The 19,506-nt window shown below is 46.9% G+C and overlaps 1 protein-coding gene across 2 annotated transcripts; it reads right to left on the reverse strand.

Annotated features, from left to right (window-relative positions):
* Window positions 1–1,983: 1,983 nt before the first annotated feature.
* Window positions 1,984–17,595, reverse strand: LOC119861453 (serine/threonine-protein kinase Nek5-like). 2 transcript variants are annotated; one of them, XM_043492676.1, is made up of 5 exons: window positions 17,365–17,595; window positions 10,785–11,930; window positions 8,095–8,153; window positions 6,529–6,729; window positions 1,984–5,603 (listed from the first exon to the last, which is right to left on the reverse strand). In XM_043492676.1, the coding sequence occupies exons 2-3, from the start codon at window positions 11,923–11,925 to the stop codon at window positions 8,119–8,121; spliced, it is 1,176 nt and encodes a 391-aa protein (XP_043348611.1). In that variant the 5' UTR covers window positions 11,926–11,930; window positions 17,365–17,595; the 3' UTR covers window positions 1,984–5,603; window positions 6,529–6,729; window positions 8,095–8,118. The 2 variants fall into 2 exon arrangements, with proteins under 2 accessions (XP_043348611.1, XP_043348610.1); XM_043492675.1 differs by having other exon boundaries at window positions 17,361–17,595.
* Window positions 17,596–19,506: the final 1,911 nt, after the last annotated feature.

Here is a 19,506-nt window from a genome sequence, read left to right on the forward strand (position 1 = left end):
TTGTGTAAGTGCTGTGCAGGAACTGAGAAGGACAAACGCAGTCACTTTCGGCTGTGCTGACCCATAGTTGGTACCAGCTGAGAGAATTGTTGAAAAATAGAAAACGTCCCATTGGATTTAGGGCCTGACATTACTCACAAGAGGAGGCCTAATGACTTCAGTTGTGCTGTCATGTGAGCAAGGTCTTTAGGATTTCTAAGGAGGAGAGAAAAATGTTTCAGGCGAAGATATTGAGTCTCTGCTTTTCAGGATTCAACGCAGCGATTATAGGGTTAATCATGGCAGAATGTATTCTCATGGGTTAAACTGGAGTCTGAGTGAGTGGTGTGTTGTTGGCTAGGCAGCGACTGCCCCAGTGGTGGTATATTGTTGCAATTAATATTCTAGCTTTCATCGGGTTTAATTAGTCTGGAGGCAGAGCTATGCCAAGGAAAATTGTCTGGAAGCTGTTAACAGCAACTGGCTGCTTTGAACATCTGGGGATCTTCTTTCCTTGTTAAATAAAAGTTTAGCATCTGTTAAGGAAATCCCAGTGTGTATTCTGATTCTTCAACACACAGTATCAGGCTGAGACATGCAGAGGAAGGGCCAGCTCATAGCATTGCTTAGCATCGGAATGCTAGTGGTACCTTTGTCCATGCCAGATTGTCCAGTGCTGACCCTTCAAACTCCCCCATCATTTAAATACTCCCTCTACCAGGCTGAGCTCATAAGTGGCATGTGTCCTCATCACCCAGCGAGATCAGTGGGAGCAGAAGGTGTGAAGAGCAGTACAGGTCTCCCAAGGCTCGGATGGGCTGGGGGCATTCCAACCAGACTATCCGTGTGGTGTGGGTGGGAATCCACAGTAAGTGACTGTGGAGAACCTGACCCCTTTGGAGTACACAGGTGTCACTTCAGAACGGGTACATGTGATTCGTGGCTGGAGGGCTGAGCCCCACAGGCAAACGGGAATGCCAATCCAAACTAGAGACAAGCGATGGGTAGTGACCGCCGGGTGGGCTCTGGGCCAGTGAACTGGCTGGGGGCTGAGAGAAAGAAATGGGTTGTGCAGGGTTTCAGTTTTTGGAGTGACTAGCGAGAGACAGACCAAAAACTGAGAGGGACCCCTGTGGACAATGCAGCCTGGAACCAGTGGGACAGCAGGGACCACCCATCAGAGCACCATTCATAGCTCACCCCAAACACCAGCTTCAGTGTGCCACAGGTAGGACTGACTGGAGGAGGACTGAGTTAACACAGGACAGGGAATCTGTGTCTGTGTCTGTGAGGGGGCCGTATGCTGTACCGGGGCAAAGGAGATCTGTGTAACCCCTGCTAGAGATCCTTCCCTGGCTTGACTCCTGGCATTGCTTGAGCTAGATATTGTTCAGTATAGTACTTGTTCCAGGGATTTACCTTGGTCTGTCCCCAGGCAGGAGGACTGGTGTTTCAGGAGAGAGAGGCATGTGGTTGGAGGCCTGGGACCCCTTCTCTAATCCCGGGATCCTCCACTCCTGGCAAAGGCATTTTGTTCTGTATAGAATAGTAACCACTTGGCTTTATAGTAACCACTTGGCTTAAGTTGTCTGAAGTATATTCTAAACCTGTTCCTTTCTCTCATTGGTGGAAGTACTAATGACACCATGATTTGTTTGTATGTAACTTTTTCCTAAAGCTTGCTGTTTGCTCAGCAGCCTTCAGTGACTTGTGGCTAACAATTGTCCTTTTAATTGTCATTGAGCTGGTCACCACCCCCAGGTACCTGTACCTCTGACCCCTTTGTGGCCTTCGTAATGGCACCCCAGTCAAATTTCAGGTTTGTAGCCATCACCTTCCTCACAATGGGATCTCACAATCCTCTCCCTCCAGACTGGGTCCTTAGGCTGCCGACTTCTGTGATTCACTGTCATGATCTCAGCAGGGCCGGCTTCTCTCACCTGCACCTGCCGTCCTGTTCTCTGGGGCAATGACAGGGTTAACCAGTGATGACTAGCCAGGCTTCGTAAAGCAAAGTACTTTTTATTCAGAACAAAATAATTACAGAGAAAACATACATGAATGCCTGGCTTACCAAGTGGACACCCACCTTTCACATGGAGATCTGGCAGGTTTCAGAGTACTTCATATCCTTTGCAGGGCCTGTCCCTCTTGGTCACAATCTCACCTCTGTTCTTGGATTGAGGGTGAGTAAACTCTCTCCCTATGTCAGGATGGCTACTTTATATGGTTTACAGTTCTTTTTCTGACAGGCCACTTGAACCAGGTCAAACCATTCTATGCTATTTCTCCAGGGGACAAAACTTCCCCACACTTGTTACCTGCGGTGTTTAGCATTAGAGATTTGCATACATTATCTCTGCCCCCTCCCCCCGCACCACACACCCACCAGTGATTTTAGCTCCTATAGGAAAACATCTTGTAGCTCACTCATTGAGCTAGGAGTCCAGTCACTAGACAGCCCATAGCGATATGTGCATCATTATAACACTTAGAAAGTTGATACAATAATATTTGAATATTCCAAAGCATAACATGTGTCCCACACACTTCTTCACTAACACTTTATTTTAGTTACAGTGTAATCCTTCCTCTCTAAAAGGTGTTAACAAAGAGATGGGGAAAAAACCAACACAAAGAAGTAGACCTATCAAGACTTGCTCAATCTTGCTGCTGAGTCACTTTGCTTTTTGGGATACCCCACTCTCATCCTTCTGTAAGGATAAGGCCTTTGTCTGCAACCATACTGTAAGGCCTAAAGCCTAAGGCCTTCCTCTGCAGACAGATTAAAAGAGCAGCCAAGCAGCAGCCATTAGCTGAGAAGCAGGAAGTCACATCCTCGCATTCCATTTAAATTACATTAAAACAATGTAATATCAGGCTGTTAAGAAGGTGCCCACAATCACTAGATAAAGAAACAGATCTTAAGATGGCTAAAGAAAACTTAGTTTAATAGCATCCTGTCTGTCAAGAAATCACTTATCAATAGTTGTGGTTGTGAATAACTAATATAATTACAGGTTTCTACGGTATCACAAGTACTCCTTGTTTTTTTCTAATATAATTAAGTAAATCAGGAGTGGCTCAAGGATATTTTGCAAGCAGAAAAAGAGAGTGAATTTGTAGAATAAATTGTTAACTGGAAATTATTTGCCTAGATCTTTCTTTGGTAGAATTTAGCATTTGGAATAAGTGTTTGCTTGCAACATATCTTAACCCCTTACAATTAATAATCTCTCCCAACTCTTATTTAGCTGTGGCACTCTGATTACCTTTTCCAGGCCTGAAGAAGAGCTCTGTGAAGCTTGAAAACTTGTCTCTTTCACCAACGGAAGCTTGCCTTGTCTGTCTCATATTCTGGGACCAACATGATTTCAACAATACTGCAAAAGCTGAATGGAGTAGGAAGATATAAATATACTGAAAGCGTTGGTGTTTCCTTTCTTCTCCATTGAGAGTTGCAGAGGAAATAGAGCAGAACTGTCACTGTAATGCAGATGACCGAGAGTTTGTTTATGTGAAGTGGGCACTGATGCAGTTATTATTAATCAGCAACTCAGTCTGAGTTTTAGCTTTATTTTTATGTTAAGTGCAGTAACTGTGTATGCCCATGGTCATAGCTGTTCAAAGCCATCTCAGATTTAAAGGGACATTGTCAAGTTGTTTTAAAACATTCAGATTTCTGACAGAGCACCCTTTAAATAGCATGGACAGGCCGTTTTTCAAAAATTCCTTTTTACGGTGTTTTCAACTCTTGTGATATTTGGTGGATATTTTTACATCCTCCCTTCCCCCCCCCCCCAGGTCTTGGAGTTGGGACATTATGTGAGAATCTTAGCTTTCATTAAAAGGTAAGTGTCTGGGTTTGCAAATGTGAACTCTAAAGGCAAATAAGACTCTGAAGTTGTTTTTTAAATGCTCATGATTTTTTGGGCCTGACTCACGATGTTTGAACACTTGGGATTGGCAATGCTTCTTTAATATTTTGATAAGGCTTTTCCTGCCCTTCTAATCCTTAATAAGGATCTCTTGGGCATACCTGGCAGCAATACCAACAACCATGTGCACCCTCTGACCTCCACACTTCCCCTGTCCTTTCCTCACTACACACGCCTCCCATTTCAGCTATGCTGATGCTGTTACCAATAAACAACCTCTTGTGGGGTCTGGGGATGAGCGTAGCCATGAGCTCCACCATGACCAGGCCTGGGGAACACTGCCTATGAGTTCCCCTCCCTAATGAGTGCATGAGAGTTCTGTCAAAATGGAAATGCTACATATATTTCCTCTAATCTCTTTCATTAATAGGAATTTTTGGTACACAAATTTCAGATAGAAATGTGGTTTTCAAGTTGACTCTTCCCCTTTTAATATGGGTAGTGGGAGGCAATCCATGCAGATGTGTCTGCAGACATTCTGAAGGCAGAGATGGCATGTGTAATCTATGAGACTCTTTCCACTTCAGAACTTCAGTTTGACTTAGAAATCACAGAAGTATTAGTTGATCAGCTGTCAACGGGACTCTAGTCTGAAGATAAGAAAGAGGGAAGACTAGCTCTCATATTCCCTCATTTCCCACAAGTTCTATAAAAGGATGTAGTAGACCAGATCAAAACTGTGCTGCCAGGGAAGTGGTACCTATTACAGTTACAGCTCTGGGCTTAGTTAGAGCTTCTGGGTCTGTGGATCAGCATTTGGAAGTCAATAGTTATTTGGCTGTGGCACAAGATAGGCAGGGACTGGGGAGTTTCAGAGACTTCAGATTAGCAAGGAACAAGACTTGATGAAGGTCTATATTTTCACATTGCTGATTGAGCCTTCTGCTTATACCATGTGCTTCAGTGCCCAGAGTTGTCAAACCTTCTAATATCTGTCATAAATCTTTATTAATTTGTGCTATTTCCTACAGCTCCATCTCCTGGTGCCAAAAATAATCCAAGGGCAATGAAAATGTAGTTTGGAAAGAAAAAATCCTAGTTTTGCATTGGAAAGTGGTATTGTATACTGCACAACCTATGCCACTGTACCCTCCTTCTGCATTCCATATCTGCAGCAGGATTCCGCAGGATTCCAGCAGTGCTTTATATTATTGTGATGCTATTTGTGGAGGATAGTCCATCAATGGCTATTAGCAAGATGGTCAGGGATGCAACCGCATGCTCTGAGTGTCCCTAGACCTCTGACTGCCAGAAGCTGGGAGTGGATAACAGGGGATGGTTCACTCGATTCCCTGTTCTGTTCATTTGCTCTGAAGCACCTGGCACTGGCCACTGTTGGAAGACAGGGCACTGGGCTAGATGGACCATTGGTCTGACCCAGCATGGCCACTCTTATGTACCAAGCAAGGAGTGAAACTCAGCATTTGGCCATCAGGCCACCTTATTTGCCAATCCGGATCAACACTTCAGCAGCACACTACTTTGTATCTTCAGCTAAACTCTCGTCCTTCAGGCTATTTCCATGAAGAGGCCTGGACTAAGGTTGTTTCCTGGTCCAAGCTGAGGAGCAGGTAGCAGGTCTCCAGGTGGTCAGGGCCCATTCGATGTTCAAAATGAGGCTGCAGATCCTCAGGGTGAACTGGGCCTGACCTGTGATTTCATCATACAGAGAAGGTCCAACTTCACCTGCAGGCAAGTGACAGACTGGTGAGTTCAGATGACCCCATGCAGGTATATTCAGAGGGCAAGGTGGTATGGAACCTTGCTTCTCAACTCACTTGTTCAAACTCAGCCCAGCTGACTAGGGACTGAAGGCTGACACTGCCAGTGGTCATTCTGTAGATTTCTAGATCTCACTCCACTTTCTGGTAGATAGATGTCTACAGCACAAAACTGCTGCTGCATCTTGCACTAGCATGGCAGGGACAGCTGCTACCACATTAGAGTGATAGAAAGGAATTAGCCAGCTGCAAGTCTAGTCTCAGCTTTGCCCAATGCACTGTGCAGTTTGGTGTGTCACATGACTGTTTGGCTTTAGTTTCCCAGCTTTGAACATGGAGATAATGGTGATTAGCTACCTGAGGGCATCAGGAAGTTCCTGGTTTCAGTGTGTACAGTGATTGCACTGGGGATGGAGTGTGCTAAGTGTTACTGCACCCTCTCGGACAGACTCAGCAGAAAGATGGGCCATAGTGACTGCACTTCACACCCTCAAGACATGTCTCAGAGCCCCCCAGAAGGTACCAACAGTAGCATTAGGGAGGTGGGTGGAGTCCCACCCCCCCACTCTTACTTCCACCCTGGGGCCTCAGGCTAACGTTGAGCTTTTGAACCTAGGGGTCCCTAGGCCAGTGCCCTGTCTGGAATGATGCAAAGGATTTCCGGGACAAGCATGTGAAATGAGAGAGGTTGTGAGTGGTTGAATTCTATCACAGAATGGAAAAGTGAGGACCCTTTTTTCACAGCTCAGCTTGTCTCCTGCAAAGCAGAAGCCCAGGAATCAGATGTGCCTAGCCTCCTTGTCCGTCCCTGCAAGCCTGCAGTTAGTATGGAAAGGCAAGAAGATTAGTAGTCCCCTAGTGCATTTACTGGCTTCCCAGTGTTTCCTCACCTTTGCATGTCTCCTGCAAAGTCTTCAGGGTGGAGGAGAGAACAGCGGGCCCTTGGTGATCCACCTGTTCCTCCTGGAATGCCTCTTTATCAGCGAGCACCTTGATCGCACAGCGAGCATTGCTCACCTCCTCCAGGCTGGTTTCCTCAACCTCCTCGAAATCATCAGGGTAATCGGTCAGCTCTGCTTCATCCTTCCACTCTGCAGTGAGAGGGGCAGGGGAGCCCCAAGAGCATTAGTATGGTCTCAGGCTGCTCTTGGTGCTGCTCTCAGGATAGAGCTACATGACACACTCCTCTGCACCAAACCCTGCCCCCCCCATGACACACAACTCAACCTGCAGTATTACACACACGCTGCACTCATCTCAGTACCCAGCACCATGCTCCCCCCCAACATGTTCACTTCCCCTGGCATGTCACACACATCACCTGCCCCTACAGAGCACCTCCTCAACATACACAACCTGGTGCCCCCACACACCTCCTCACACATGCACATATACCTCAACACCCTTCACACCCTGGCCACCCACACACGCCCTGTCTCCAACCACATATACACAGACCTTCGGGGCCCTTGTACAGGGGGATTGGCCTCAATGCGGCTTGGGGAGGCCCTGTGCATGTCTCATGCCAGGACTGCAAACCTCCCCAACAGAGCAAGAGAGGTGTGGGATGAGGCCTCCCTGCTACCCTTACTGAGACATACCCTGAGAGGGTAGGACTAGCTGGTTCCCCAGAAGGCTTGTGTTTACCAGTGACCTATGCCAATAGTTCTCAACCAGGGGCTAGGGCCCCCCTGGGGGGCCGCAAGCGGTGTTCGGGGGTCCGCCAAGCATGGCCAGCGTTAGACTCACTAGGCCCAGGCAGAAAGCCAAAGCCTCACTGTGCAGGACTGCAGCCCAGAGCCTCTAGCCCCACAATCCAGGGCTGAAGCCAAAGCCTGAGCTTTGCATTGCCCCTGTGATGTGGGACCCTGGGAAATTGCCCTGCTTCCAACCCCTAATGCCACCCTGGCTTTCATATGCCAGTTGTTGCGGTACAGCTGAGCCGTGGAGTTTTTTATAGCATGTTGGGTCACACGGGGAGGGGAAGCGGGGACTCAGAAAGAAGAAGTTGAGGAACCCTGACCTATGCAACTTGTGTCAGAACACTGGAGATTTCAATGCAGGAAGCAGCTTTGTAACAAGATGAAGAATTTTCATTTTGGGCTGGTTTGATTAATCAGCCAGAGGGTGGGTGTTTTCTGAATGTTGTCTGACTTGCACAAGGGATTGCAAAGCAGAGCTTGGACTCCTCATGACACTGGGGCTCTGCCCTGATATTCCCAGGCATACTCCAGAACCACTTCCTGGATGTATTTTGTCTTTTCCACATCTGTTCCCAGCGTAAACCCAGCTGTACAACAATACACTGTGTGCAAAAAACGGAATGGGGGGAACATGGTTGGCATGGGGATTATACTGTATCTGACCAAGATCATGCATGCCTTTGTGAAAGTCCGGATCTGGGCTTTCATTGCCTTGGGTTTCAGGGATTGTGCCAACAAGACATGTGAAGGTACCTTGTTAAATCCGCGCTTAGAGGGCTAGAGGTATAGTCTGTCAGGAGAGCAGCACTGGTCTGCAACAAAGGAAGGAAGACACATGTCAGACAGAGCAGGGGCTTAATGCAATGGGTTTTCTATGACACAACTGATGTCAACCAGAGATGGTCCTGAGATGCAGAATTCAAATTTGTGTATAGGTCCAGATTTCAGCTCCCTCAAAATTCCAGGTGTCCAGATCTGGGGCTCTGGTTCAGACCTGTCTCTAGTTTAAATCCTGCTTAAGTCCCCAGTAAAAAACCTCCACTTGGTTGATCTTATCCTAGATCTGATTTACTTCATCCTAAAGCCACCAGCCATTTTCCGCATGGCTAGCTCTCCCTAATGCCTGCCTGCAATAGCAGAGGCGGCAGCAGGCCAGGCCTGAGGTCCATTGGCAGAGAGTGTTGTGGGAATGGGCAGGACTAGATTAAAGGGGATATTGTAGGTCAGGTTGGGGAGTAGAGTCAAAGTTGTATGCATGGGTCTGTCTAGTTCTAACTGATTGGAAAAGTGTGCCTGGTACAAAGCTCTTTATAGCCCTAGACAAGCAAACCTCTAGAATATTATGAAGTTGGTTGGGTATCTTCACCCCCATTCTGAAATCATGTGCCTCTGAACAGGAGTATGGATGTACATGGTAGTAACCACTTGCAGACTTAGGCCTTATACAGCCCATAATGAGCTGTGGCTACTTATTGCTTATATACCCAACTTAGGGAAACATTTGGGTTACATATTTATTTTTATGTAAATAGGGCTCAGTTTGTGCCTATAATGCATGTCCCTGCTCTGTTGGCAATACAGAGCTGCCCCGGCCAAGGAAAATGCCAGGAGGCCTGGCACTGCCTCCCAGAGCTAGGTGCACAGAGGCCCCAGGTCCCTTAGGAACTCCACAGACTCCCCTTGCATGACTGGTCACTGTGGCCAGTGTCACGGGCTGGCACATAGGGCAGACAGAGCCACACAGAGCTATATGCCTATGTAAGAACAATCTGACTTGTCCTTATTTTTATACAAAATTTCAGGGGAAATGCTCATCCTTTTTTTTTTTTTTAAGCTCAGACAGTGCAAAAAAAAAATTGCCCTTGGCCTTGTCTGGGGCGCTTTTCTATGCTCCTGGAACTTAGGTGGAGTTATTTAGCAGTGCCTAGTAACTTTGCAATACATTATATTGTATGGTTCATGGTTTCACAGTGTGCTGCCAGCACCTCCCTGAGAGGTCATTCTAGCCAACTGCTGGCTTCTCCACAGTGTTGTTAGCTGAAATGTCTGGTGGTTCCAAGGTTAAAATGGCAAGGACTGGAGTATTTTTCTGTGCCCTCTACATAGCACAGCCGTCACCTCGGATTCAGGTCATGACAGGAGGGGAATCCGGGAATCACATGTCTCAAGCCAGTCCTTCAGTTTGTTGTAATGTTCAAACTGAATTAAAGCCAAGCGGTTGCCTGGATATTTTATTGCAGAGGAAATCCAGGACAGCAGAGGCATGTGCAGGATTGTTTCATTAGCCTGACAGAGCAAGAACCTGCAGAACCCAAGAGTCAGGCATACTTTGAACCTGTCGGTACTCTTATGGCTGGCCTGGCGACCTTATTGCTGGCCTGGTGGTCTTATTGCTTGCCCTAGCAGCTTAAGGATATGGCTCTGGTTACAGAGCTCCTGGTATTAAGCCCTGGTGGCAGAAGAAAAAATATGATGAAAGTTGTGGCACCTCTAATTTTAGCAGAGGCATGCTAGAGGTAAGACTTTGCTCAGACTGCAAGAGGTGCTTGGTTCAGATTGCACAAAAGACCTGAGGGTCGATATGAAAGCCTTGTACTGCTCATCCCAAAGATATGCAGATCATACATGGATGTACATGCAGTTGTATGTGTCTGCATCAAGCCTGCATTTGGTATTTGGGTTCTGAATTTGAAAACACTTGAAATTATAGTTTTCCCTTGTAATTTTGATAAAATAATATTGAGGCCAGGTCTGAGCATTTCCAGTGTGGCTATGAAATTATATGATGTGGGAAGGCAGCTGTTTGCTGCTTCATATGGGGTATGTCTGTAGCTGTATATTTAAGGACAAATTTCCAGCCACCTTCAAGGGGCCTCTAACTTTGTGCCTAGAAAGTGTGCAGTTAGGCTCACAATTAGTTGCCCTGCATGCACAGAAGCCTATTTGCATGTAGAAATATGAAGTCTATGTAAACAAATGCGCATGTGTAATTTTTCAGAAACAAAATTGGAGGCACTTCTTAATATGAAGCCCTTAATCTCCTGAGATGCTACATCTGTATATGCAAGTGATGGTTGTCAGAATTTAGGAACCAGCCTTTTTACTGTGGCTCTGTTTGATTTTCTTATAAATATAATGAAACCTCCCATTCTGCACAGGCAAAAAAAGTCAAGAACCAAGTGTGGGGGCCTAGCAGGGCTGCTCCCTTTCCTCTCTCTCCACCAAATAAAAACAAACCAGAAAAAGCTCACACTTTCGTCTTTTCCATTTCTTGGATTTCAGCCTGGTCTCCGGAGCCTTTCCTCCCCTACTACACCCAGTGCTCCCTGGTGGCTCTCTGATGTCACTTACTGTTTTTGAACCCATTATTTTACAGTATTTAGAAGCGTAGGACAGACTAGTTGAGTAAACTCTCCCCACAGTGGCCAGTACCCAGCTCTTACTTATCTCTCTTGGCACCTCCTTGATCAGAGGTGGAATGGGTATGTCGTCTTCTAAATTCTCCTCAATGGAAGACACACTTTCATGCTCAAAGTCTTCAGAATAATCTGAGCTGCTGTCTAGAATGCTGGAGAGCTCCTCTGGCTCAAAAAGCTCTGGACTGTGTGTGCTGACATACGGTGGAGCTGACTTTGGCCTTACGGCTCCCCTCCCTTGGTGAGCCAACAGTGTCTTACTTTGAGATGTGGGTGGGAGGGGATCTGTGTTGTCCTCCTCATGGAGCTTTGCCAGATGTTGCTGCTTGAAGAGCTGGGATTCTTGGTGAAGAAGAAAAAGGTTGAGGTGTTGCTGGACATAAGGGATGTTGAGGATGCTGCTGGCACTGGGTCTCTTTCCTGGGCACTTCTCCAGTATGGTTTGGATCAAGCCATGCAGGGGCTCAGAATAGCACTCTGGCACAGTGGCATACTCATCTTTCACAATCTTGTAAAACAAGCTGACCAGATTTATTCCATCAAAGGGTGGTTTTAAGGCACACATTTCAAAGAGAACACATCCCAGTGCCCAGATGTCCGATTTGGAGCTGTATGGCACATCCTCGCAGAGCTCTGGGCTCAAGTAATAGGGTGTGCCTACAAAAGTGCTTGCCATGTCCAGGGTGCTGTTCATGACCTTCGAAATGCCAAAGTCCCCCAGTTTCACCATCCCTTTCTTAGTGAGAAACACATTGGATGTTTTGATATCTCGGTGCAGGATCTTCATGGAGTGGATGTACTGAACAGCCATAGCTAACTGCACAAACCATTCCATGATTGTGTTCTCGGGAAAGTACCCCTCCTTCCCCATTTTAATGTGGTCATCCAGGGAGCCACCATCACAATAATCCTGGATTATGAACATATGTTCCTCCTCAAAGAAGTGCTCATGGCAGGTTACAATGTGGGGGTGCTTGAGTTTGCCCAGGATGGTCACCTCCTGAAGCACTGCCTCTTTTGTTCTCATTTTCTTGAATGGATCTGTCTTGATTTTTTTCACGGCAAACAGTTTCTTTGTCTCTGTGTTCCTCATCAGGAAGACCTCAGCACTTGATCCCCTGCCTATGATTAGCATTTGCTCATACTTCTCCATTGTCTCAACCAGCATTCAAGCTAGAAGGAGAAGCAAAACCTCAGGTTACCATGTTGGAGATGTCAACCAAGTTTGCATGCTTTCTGTTTCACGACTGAGGGAGGTTACCCTCAATTTTATGCTAATTGTGTGGTTGTGTTGGTAACAGGATATGGAGCTTTTCACCTCTACATCACTGGTTTGAATCTGCACCAGGCCAGGAGGGGTTGAATGATGTGGCTTTCTGACAGCAGTTGCTTAGTGGGCCTGTGTGAAGGGATTTGCTGGGCTCAGTCCAGTGGCTACGAGCTACATCACAGAAACCACTATGACACTAATCCCTGTTGTTGGCAATTTTACCTGAAAGGCCAGGATTGAATGGGCCATGCTTCACCAACAGAGGTGGCCTCTCCAGGGCAGGGTTGAGGCTTATTGGTGGGGGTTGGTGTTCAGGAAGCTTGCACTGCTGCTGGTTTGCAGTGTGACTGTGATGCCGGCAGACCAGGTGCAAGCTCATGCCAATGCCCCTATGTCTCAATGGAACATTGACAAATACGAGGTGGGACCAGGCTGGATCACCGGTGAGTTAGAGTAGTTAAAATAGATATTAGGATTATAAATGTGTTTAGTCTTTTTTTGAAGGCTTGTGAGTTGCTGCATGCATTAATCTCACTTATAACATCTGCATCCCATTTTGTAAGGTAATATTAGAGTGGTTGTATTCTAAGCCTCTGTGACTATGTAAATCACCAGACAGAAGAGATGCATTAACTAGTGTAAAGTGCTAATCTGCAACAGTAGGTGCTACATCCTGCCCACTGGGAAAGATCCATCGACACCAGATGGATGCCAGATGGTCTATTGTGGGGCAATAAAGAGGACAAAAGACTTTGTTGTCCTACTCTCCCCCACCATGAAGATGAGTTATGCAAGTGAATTCTTCCAACAGCTGAGTTTGCAGTTCAGAGTACATGGCAGGAAGGGGATAAAACCCCAGACAGAAGAAACTGATTGTCTCTATGCTCTTGGCCCCTGGGAGGCAAGATTTGCTAGGCATAAGCAAAAGATCCTCAGTGCTTAGCCTGGGTTAGCCCAAAAGGACATATAGAGCTTGCTTATTATAGAAGTTTCTATTACTTTTTGAAACAAGATTGTAACTCATTTTTGTATATATGTTTATCTGCTTTAACCTTGTAAATAACTCTTATTTCCTTTTCCTACTTTATAAATCTGTATATAGTTTATTATAGGATAGGCTACAAGCTAAGTTCTCTCTAAGCTGTGTGGCCTTGCAGCAGGCCATCAGGGGGAGAGAGGCACCTCACCCCCACCCCCAGCCCCGGAGTTGCTGCTGCCAGCGAGAGGTGCCTCTCCCTCTGCCCCGCAGCTGCTGCGGTGAGAGAGGCTGGGTGGAGTCCTCGCTCCCTGGGGCAACCTGCACCCCAAACCCCTCATCCCCAGCCCCACCCCAGAGCCCACACCTGCAGCTAGAGCCCTCACCTCCCTGCACTCCAATCTTCTGCCCCAGCTCTGAGCCCCCTCCCGTACCCCAAACCTCTCATCCCCGGCCCCATCCCAGAGCCTGCACTCCAAGCCAGAGCCTTCACCCCCCTGCACCACAAACCTCTATCCCAGCCCTGAGCCTCCTCCCACACTCCGAACCCCTCAGCCCCACCCCTGCCACACATCACTTCCATATTGGTGCACATAACAAAATTCATTGCGCACATGAATGTAAAAAATTAGTGGGAACATTGGCCACAAGTGTCTTTGGTGTGAGATGTAAGGTACAATTGACCTAAGGTAAATGACTGGTCCTTTTGGACTGGAAAGATCCTTGGTATAAAGGGCCATCTACCACAGCTTTTCCAGACTACTGTACCCTTTTCAGGAGTCTGATTTGTCTTGTGTACCTTCAAATTTCACCTCACTTAAAATCTACTTGCTTACAAAATCAGACAAAAAATACCAAAGTCTCAGCACACTAGTACTGAAAAATTGCTGACTTTCTCATTTTTACCATATAATTATAAAATCAATCGATTGAAATATAAATATTGTACTTACATTTTAATGTAAACTATATAAAACAGCATAAACAAGTCACTGCCTGTATGAAATTTTAGTTAGTACTGACTTCGCTAGTGTTTTTTATGTAGCCTGTTGTAAAACTAGGAAAAAATCTATATGAGTTGATATACTCCCTGGCAGACCTCTGCGGACCCCCAGGAGTATGCATACCCCTGGTTGAGAACCACTGATCTATCACAAAGGCAGGCTCACTTGGGTGGCAAGACAGATTGGAGAACCCAAGGGGAATGTCTGTGACTCCATATTTAGGCTGTTCTAGTGCCTGTGGAGTTTACACTTGATTATTGGTTGGTGAAGTCTAAGTTCTTAACAGGCCGCCCTGAGGTTGGTGCTCACACCCTTGAGTTTTTGAAGGCTGCGTTACAGTGACCAGTGAGTGAATGGAACTCAAATCCCCTGATTTGAAGTTGTTTGCTTTAACCACAAGTCCATCCTTTCTCCCTAAGAAGTAATGAGCTGCTGGCTGGGGAAGGCATATTTACAAGGGTTGTGAAACAACCAAGAACAAATGCTGTATAGTGCCAAACTATACTTGGCAATCGTCAGCTATGAAACTGGAAAGCATCTGGACAAAAGAGACACAAAAGAGAGACAGTGGGGAAATGCATGCCTGGCAGAACTGAGACACCTTTTGCCTCCCAGATTCCTGGGAACTCTTGAGGCTAACATGTGAGGGTCTGGCAGAGTTGTGCCTGCAGCATGTGTAGACAGACCCAGACTAGCTCAGGAACCAACAGCAGTGAAGTCGCATTAGTGTGCGCTCAACAGACCCTTCTAGGCCCCCAGTGCTTACTCAGTGGCTAATTTGAACTGAAATTCATGCTGCTACGGCTTCACTGCTATCAATGTCTGGCCTAGCTAGACCAATGCTAGCTCAGGTACATCTACATGTGCTGCACTCCCCCCTCTGATTGCAGCGTAGACAGACCCGGACATCCAATATCACCTCAAAGGGGAAGCTGCACAGTACACAAGAGCTTGTTGGAAGTGTGGTTGAGCTCTGAAAGGTGATTGTAGAAAAATTGCCCCTCCTTACTCCACAGTCTGCTGCCCATGTATGTATCAGGTTCAGAGCTGCTGGCTTTACTGAGCCAACTCCGTTTTCACTCCTGCCAATCCCGTGGAAGAACAACCTGGATTCTGTTTCTCCTGGTGCAGCATCATGACAGTTACAATGACAGGGCCAATCAGTGAAACCTTTGCAAACCCAGATAAGACAATGGGGTTGCACAGGTGTCGCCGAGGGTAGAGTTTGGCCTCTAGGATCTTTATTATTGCCAATGCTGAGTGAGAAGGAAAGAGCCCAATCTGACGCTCAAGTACCAGGAATTGATGGGGCTGGCAGTTAGAAAGGAAACCATCTTTTGTGTAACCTGAGTGCTTTGCAGATGGAGGCAGGGGAAGATAAAGAGGAGGCGTCTGTGGTGTCATTTCTACAAAGTCAGAGCAGAGCCGTATTTTCAACTTACAGACACCTTCCCCCTACTCTTTCCTGTGCCAGGCTAATGAATGGCTTGCCAGGCTGGAGAATGCAGGCCTCCTGCCATAGCGCAGGCAATGGCAACGTAAGCTTGCCTGGTGACCGCGGCAGTGCACCCAAGCTCTGCCCTGCAGAGACCCCGGATAGGATGAGAGGTGTGTTCTGTCTCCACAGCCCATCTAGTCTTTGGCTCTGTTGAGGCTGCCATGAAGGGAGGGGGCCAAGTACTGTCCACTGCGAGGGACACCACTGACCCCTTTCCTATCACACATTCATGTGTTTCAGCCACTCCGAGCACTGGTTGGACTTGAACTGGTGCCCTGGGCAAAAGGTGTCAACCTAATGCCCAGACTCCTGAGTCATCCAGTCCCCTATCAGTAGCTCAGGAGTTTGTCACACACCGCTACCAGCGGGGCCCCTCCTGCACAAGGTGATTAGCACAAGCAGTGGGGACTGAAGAGGGAGCAGAGACGGAAGGAGGGAGGAAGGAAGATGTTGAGAGGAGCCTGGAAAATTCCTGGTGAGGTCACAGGGGACAGTGAGAGCAGAGGACACACTTTCATGTGGGTTCTTCTGAAATCTTCTCCAATCTCTTTAAACAACTGTAAAACCAGTGCTGTAGCTATGTTCCTCCCTACAGCAGTGCCCCTGAAACAGAACTTTTTTTGTTCTTGGCTTTTCTAACTTCCCATAGTTCCATTTTCTTTTAAGCTGTCAGGTTTCGCCATCAAAGAAACTCACAACAAAAGCAAAGAACAGCAAAGCTACACTAGGCAAATATAGGAACATAGGACCTGCCAGGTCATTGAATCCAGTCCCCTGATATCACAGGAAACCCCATCAGGTTATCCTGTTCATAAACTTATCTACAGAGTATGAATGAAAAGCACCATTTACAAAACATATCACTGAATGGCTGCTAGAAGAAAAGGAGTACTTGTGGCACCTTAGAGACTAACAAATTTATTAGAGCATAAGCTTTCGTGAGCTACAGCTCACTTCATCGGATGCATTACGAAAGCTTATGCTCTAATAAATTTGTTAGTCTCTAAGGTGCCACAAGTACTCCTTTTCTTTTTGCGAATACAGACTAACACGGCTGCTACTCTGAAACCTGTCATTATGAATGGCTGCTATCACAGTAAATGCTATGTAAATGCAGCAGAATGCAATACAAAAAATGCTCATTCCCATTATCTCAATTCAAGAGGGTTTATACTGTATCTCTTTCATCTTTCCTGTGCTGCTCATACATACATACAGATACCCACTGTAATCACCAGTCTGTGTTACCCATAGTTTGCTCAGAGTTTCTTTCCTGATCCTTTTTATTCCTTTTCAGTATCGGCCATTTTGGTGCAGCTTTTGCCATGGTCCCCCCAAATATTCATAAAAGAGGCAGTGCAGAAACAAAGTGAGCTAAATCTAACACCCTCTGGGTCAGGTGCATTCATGCATTCCCTTCTCTCCTGCCCCTCTCCTCATCCTCCTCTTCCCCCGAAGCCTTCCCCCTCTGGGATCCATGTAGACCCACCTCCCCCAACTATAAACTGTGCTCCAGTGACTTTACACACCATTTCCCCTTAAAACAGTGACTTTTACTAAATCTACCATGATTGTTCTGTGCTCTTGGATAAAAAATGCTATGACAAAATGCATCCCTATTTCTGAATGTTAACAAACCTGCCTCCGTTTATGTGTCCCTTGTTGTTTATTTTGCCCCCTAGGAGTTCTCTAGGTTGTTGACAGGTTTACATGCACTTGCTGATGCAATGATTGAAATAGACAGCAACCATAGCTCGGCCCTGCACTTTGCTTTTCCCAATCTTTAAAACGGTGCTTATCTTGTTGTCCAGCAGAGCACAGATCAGAGCCCCCCGAGTTCTGAAAAGCAGCCTACCAACCTGTGGCTCTGTAGCTCCGCAAAGAGATCAGTCTCACGCTGACGGATTTGCCCAGGGGTATGCAGATTTCCTATTTGCAGGGAGAAGGCTGGTGGGTCTCCAAAGTAGCCCAGGTAAATCTTTTGATGGTTCCCCAGCCGGGAAGTTTGGAGCTGGCGTGTGTTTGTCCTCAGGCTTCCCCACCTGACTGGGGCCTGGTGCAGCAGTGCACTGCCAGACTTGCTTTGGACGTCGCCATGGCAACCCAGCGTACCCCAGCTGCTGTGCATGCCTGAAGAGCAATGATGCCGACTTCTGATCAGGCTTCTCGGGACACGGAAAGCTCCTGGGGGGCCAATCCTTCCCCCCAGGTTGGGACAGTCACCAAGGCTAGGCCAATCTGAACAGGGAACGAAGTTACAGAGTCCTTCAGGGCCCAATCCTCGCTTCAGTTGCACTGATGTAAACCAGACTAACACCAGGGTAAAGCCAGGGTAACTGAGAGGAGAATCAGACTACTTCCTTTACGTTTCCCTAGGAAAAAGTACTACATGCAGTAATGGTACGTTATCTAGCTGTGCTTTCACACAGTGCCTGTCACTATGGTACCTGGGCCCGCTACAGTGTACAATAGTAACAGAGGAATCCTTGTGGCACCTTAGAGACTAACAAATTTATTTGGGCATAAGCTTTCATGGGCTACCACTCTGAAATAGTAACAGAGCAGCATGTGAGGCTATTACTATATCATTACTCCCAATTAATAATAGCTTGCCAAGGGCATGCCAGGCTAGGGAACCACGTGCCCTCGAATGACAAATCACAGCTGTACTTTATAAGGACCATTGCAAACAGTACAACTTATAGCCGAGTTTGCAGAGCACTGTGGGATGTCTCTTCTGTAAGGGTGCCCGTGGTGCTGCTATTCAGACCTGTGGTGCTGGAACATGGAAGGGAAATGTACCTGGTCACGTTTGCCTCTGCAAGCCCCTTGGATTTCTGTATGCTGTCCCTTCAGGGCTAATGGACTCCCTGCATCACCATTAGAGCTGGATGGAAATAGCATTTCTATTCTGCAGAAACGGGATGGATCATTTGATGATTCCCTGTTCTGTTCATTCCCTCTGGGGCACCTGGCATTGGCCACTGTTAGAAGACAGGATACTGGGCTAGATGGATCTGACCCAGTATGGCGGTTCTTATGTTCCAAGACTTCCAAATTTGTTTTTGTTACAATTTGGAACTAAGAGACAAAATTTTGAAATTTTTCACAGAATGAATATTCCAAAAAATGTTGATTCATACCTATCAAAATGTTTGGTTTTGATAACCGCAGAATCATAGCAATGTAGGGCTGGAAGGGATCCCAAGAGGGCATCTGATCAGCCCCAGCGCTGAGGCAGGAGCAAGTAAACCTAGCCCATCCCTGGCAGGTGTTTGTCCCATCTGCTCTGAAAAATCTCTTTCATTTTTATGTCAAAACATTATATCAAATATGAACAACATGATCTGTTATATTCAATGCAATATATAAATATATAATATTGAAATTAATATATTAATATAAAAGTCTGTGATGGGGGCTAGCTGTATGTGATTGATGCAGCACTGGGAAGACTCCAGGCTTAATTAAGGTCAATTAACCAGCTTCTGTTGGGGATTACTGACACTTGGATGGCAGATGGTGGGTCAATGAGGCAGTTGGCTCCATAAATGGGAGGATGTATATTAGGGAGGACCAGAAAGCATAGGTGCTTGCTTCCTCTGGGCCCGGAGGGTGTTTAACACCCACACCCTCGTCCTGCCTCTTCCTGCCCCGCTTCTTCTGGCCCAGTTCTACCCCTCCCCCCCAGCACGCTCCTTCCCACTCCTACGCCTCCCTCCCAGAGCCTCCTGCATGCAACAAAACAGCTGATTGTGGCAAGCGGGAGGCTGGGGTGCAGGGGAGGTGCTGATCGGTGGGGCAACAGGTGGGTGGGAGGCGCTGGGAAGCAAGGGGGGCAGCTGACTGCCAGTGGGTGCTGAGCATCCACTAATTTTTTTCCGTGGGTGCTCCAGCCCTTGAGCACCCAAGGAGTTGGCACTTAAGATGGGAAGAATAGGGGTGTTCAGAGGAGAGGAAGAGGGAGAGGAGAGGAAGCTGTCTGAAAGGCTCCTTCAGCT

Source organism: Dermochelys coriacea, chromosome 9, assembly GCF_009764565.3.
Source record: "Dermochelys coriacea isolate rDerCor1 chromosome 9, rDerCor1.pri.v4, whole genome shotgun sequence".
NCBI classification, from domain to species: domain Eukaryota; kingdom Metazoa; phylum Chordata; order Testudines; family Dermochelyidae; genus Dermochelys; species Dermochelys coriacea.

Bases quoted from the DNA above. Each gene is read 5' to 3' on its own strand.
- LOC119861453 (XM_043492676.1), bottom strand. From the start codon at position 11,925: ATGCTGGTTGAGACAATGGAGAAGTATGAGCAAATGCTAATCATAGGC. The intron at 8,154-10,784 runs GTAAGAGCTGGG...CCTTTGTTGCAG, and splicing joins GGAGGTGCCAAGAGAGATAA to ACCAGTGCTGCTCTCCTGAC.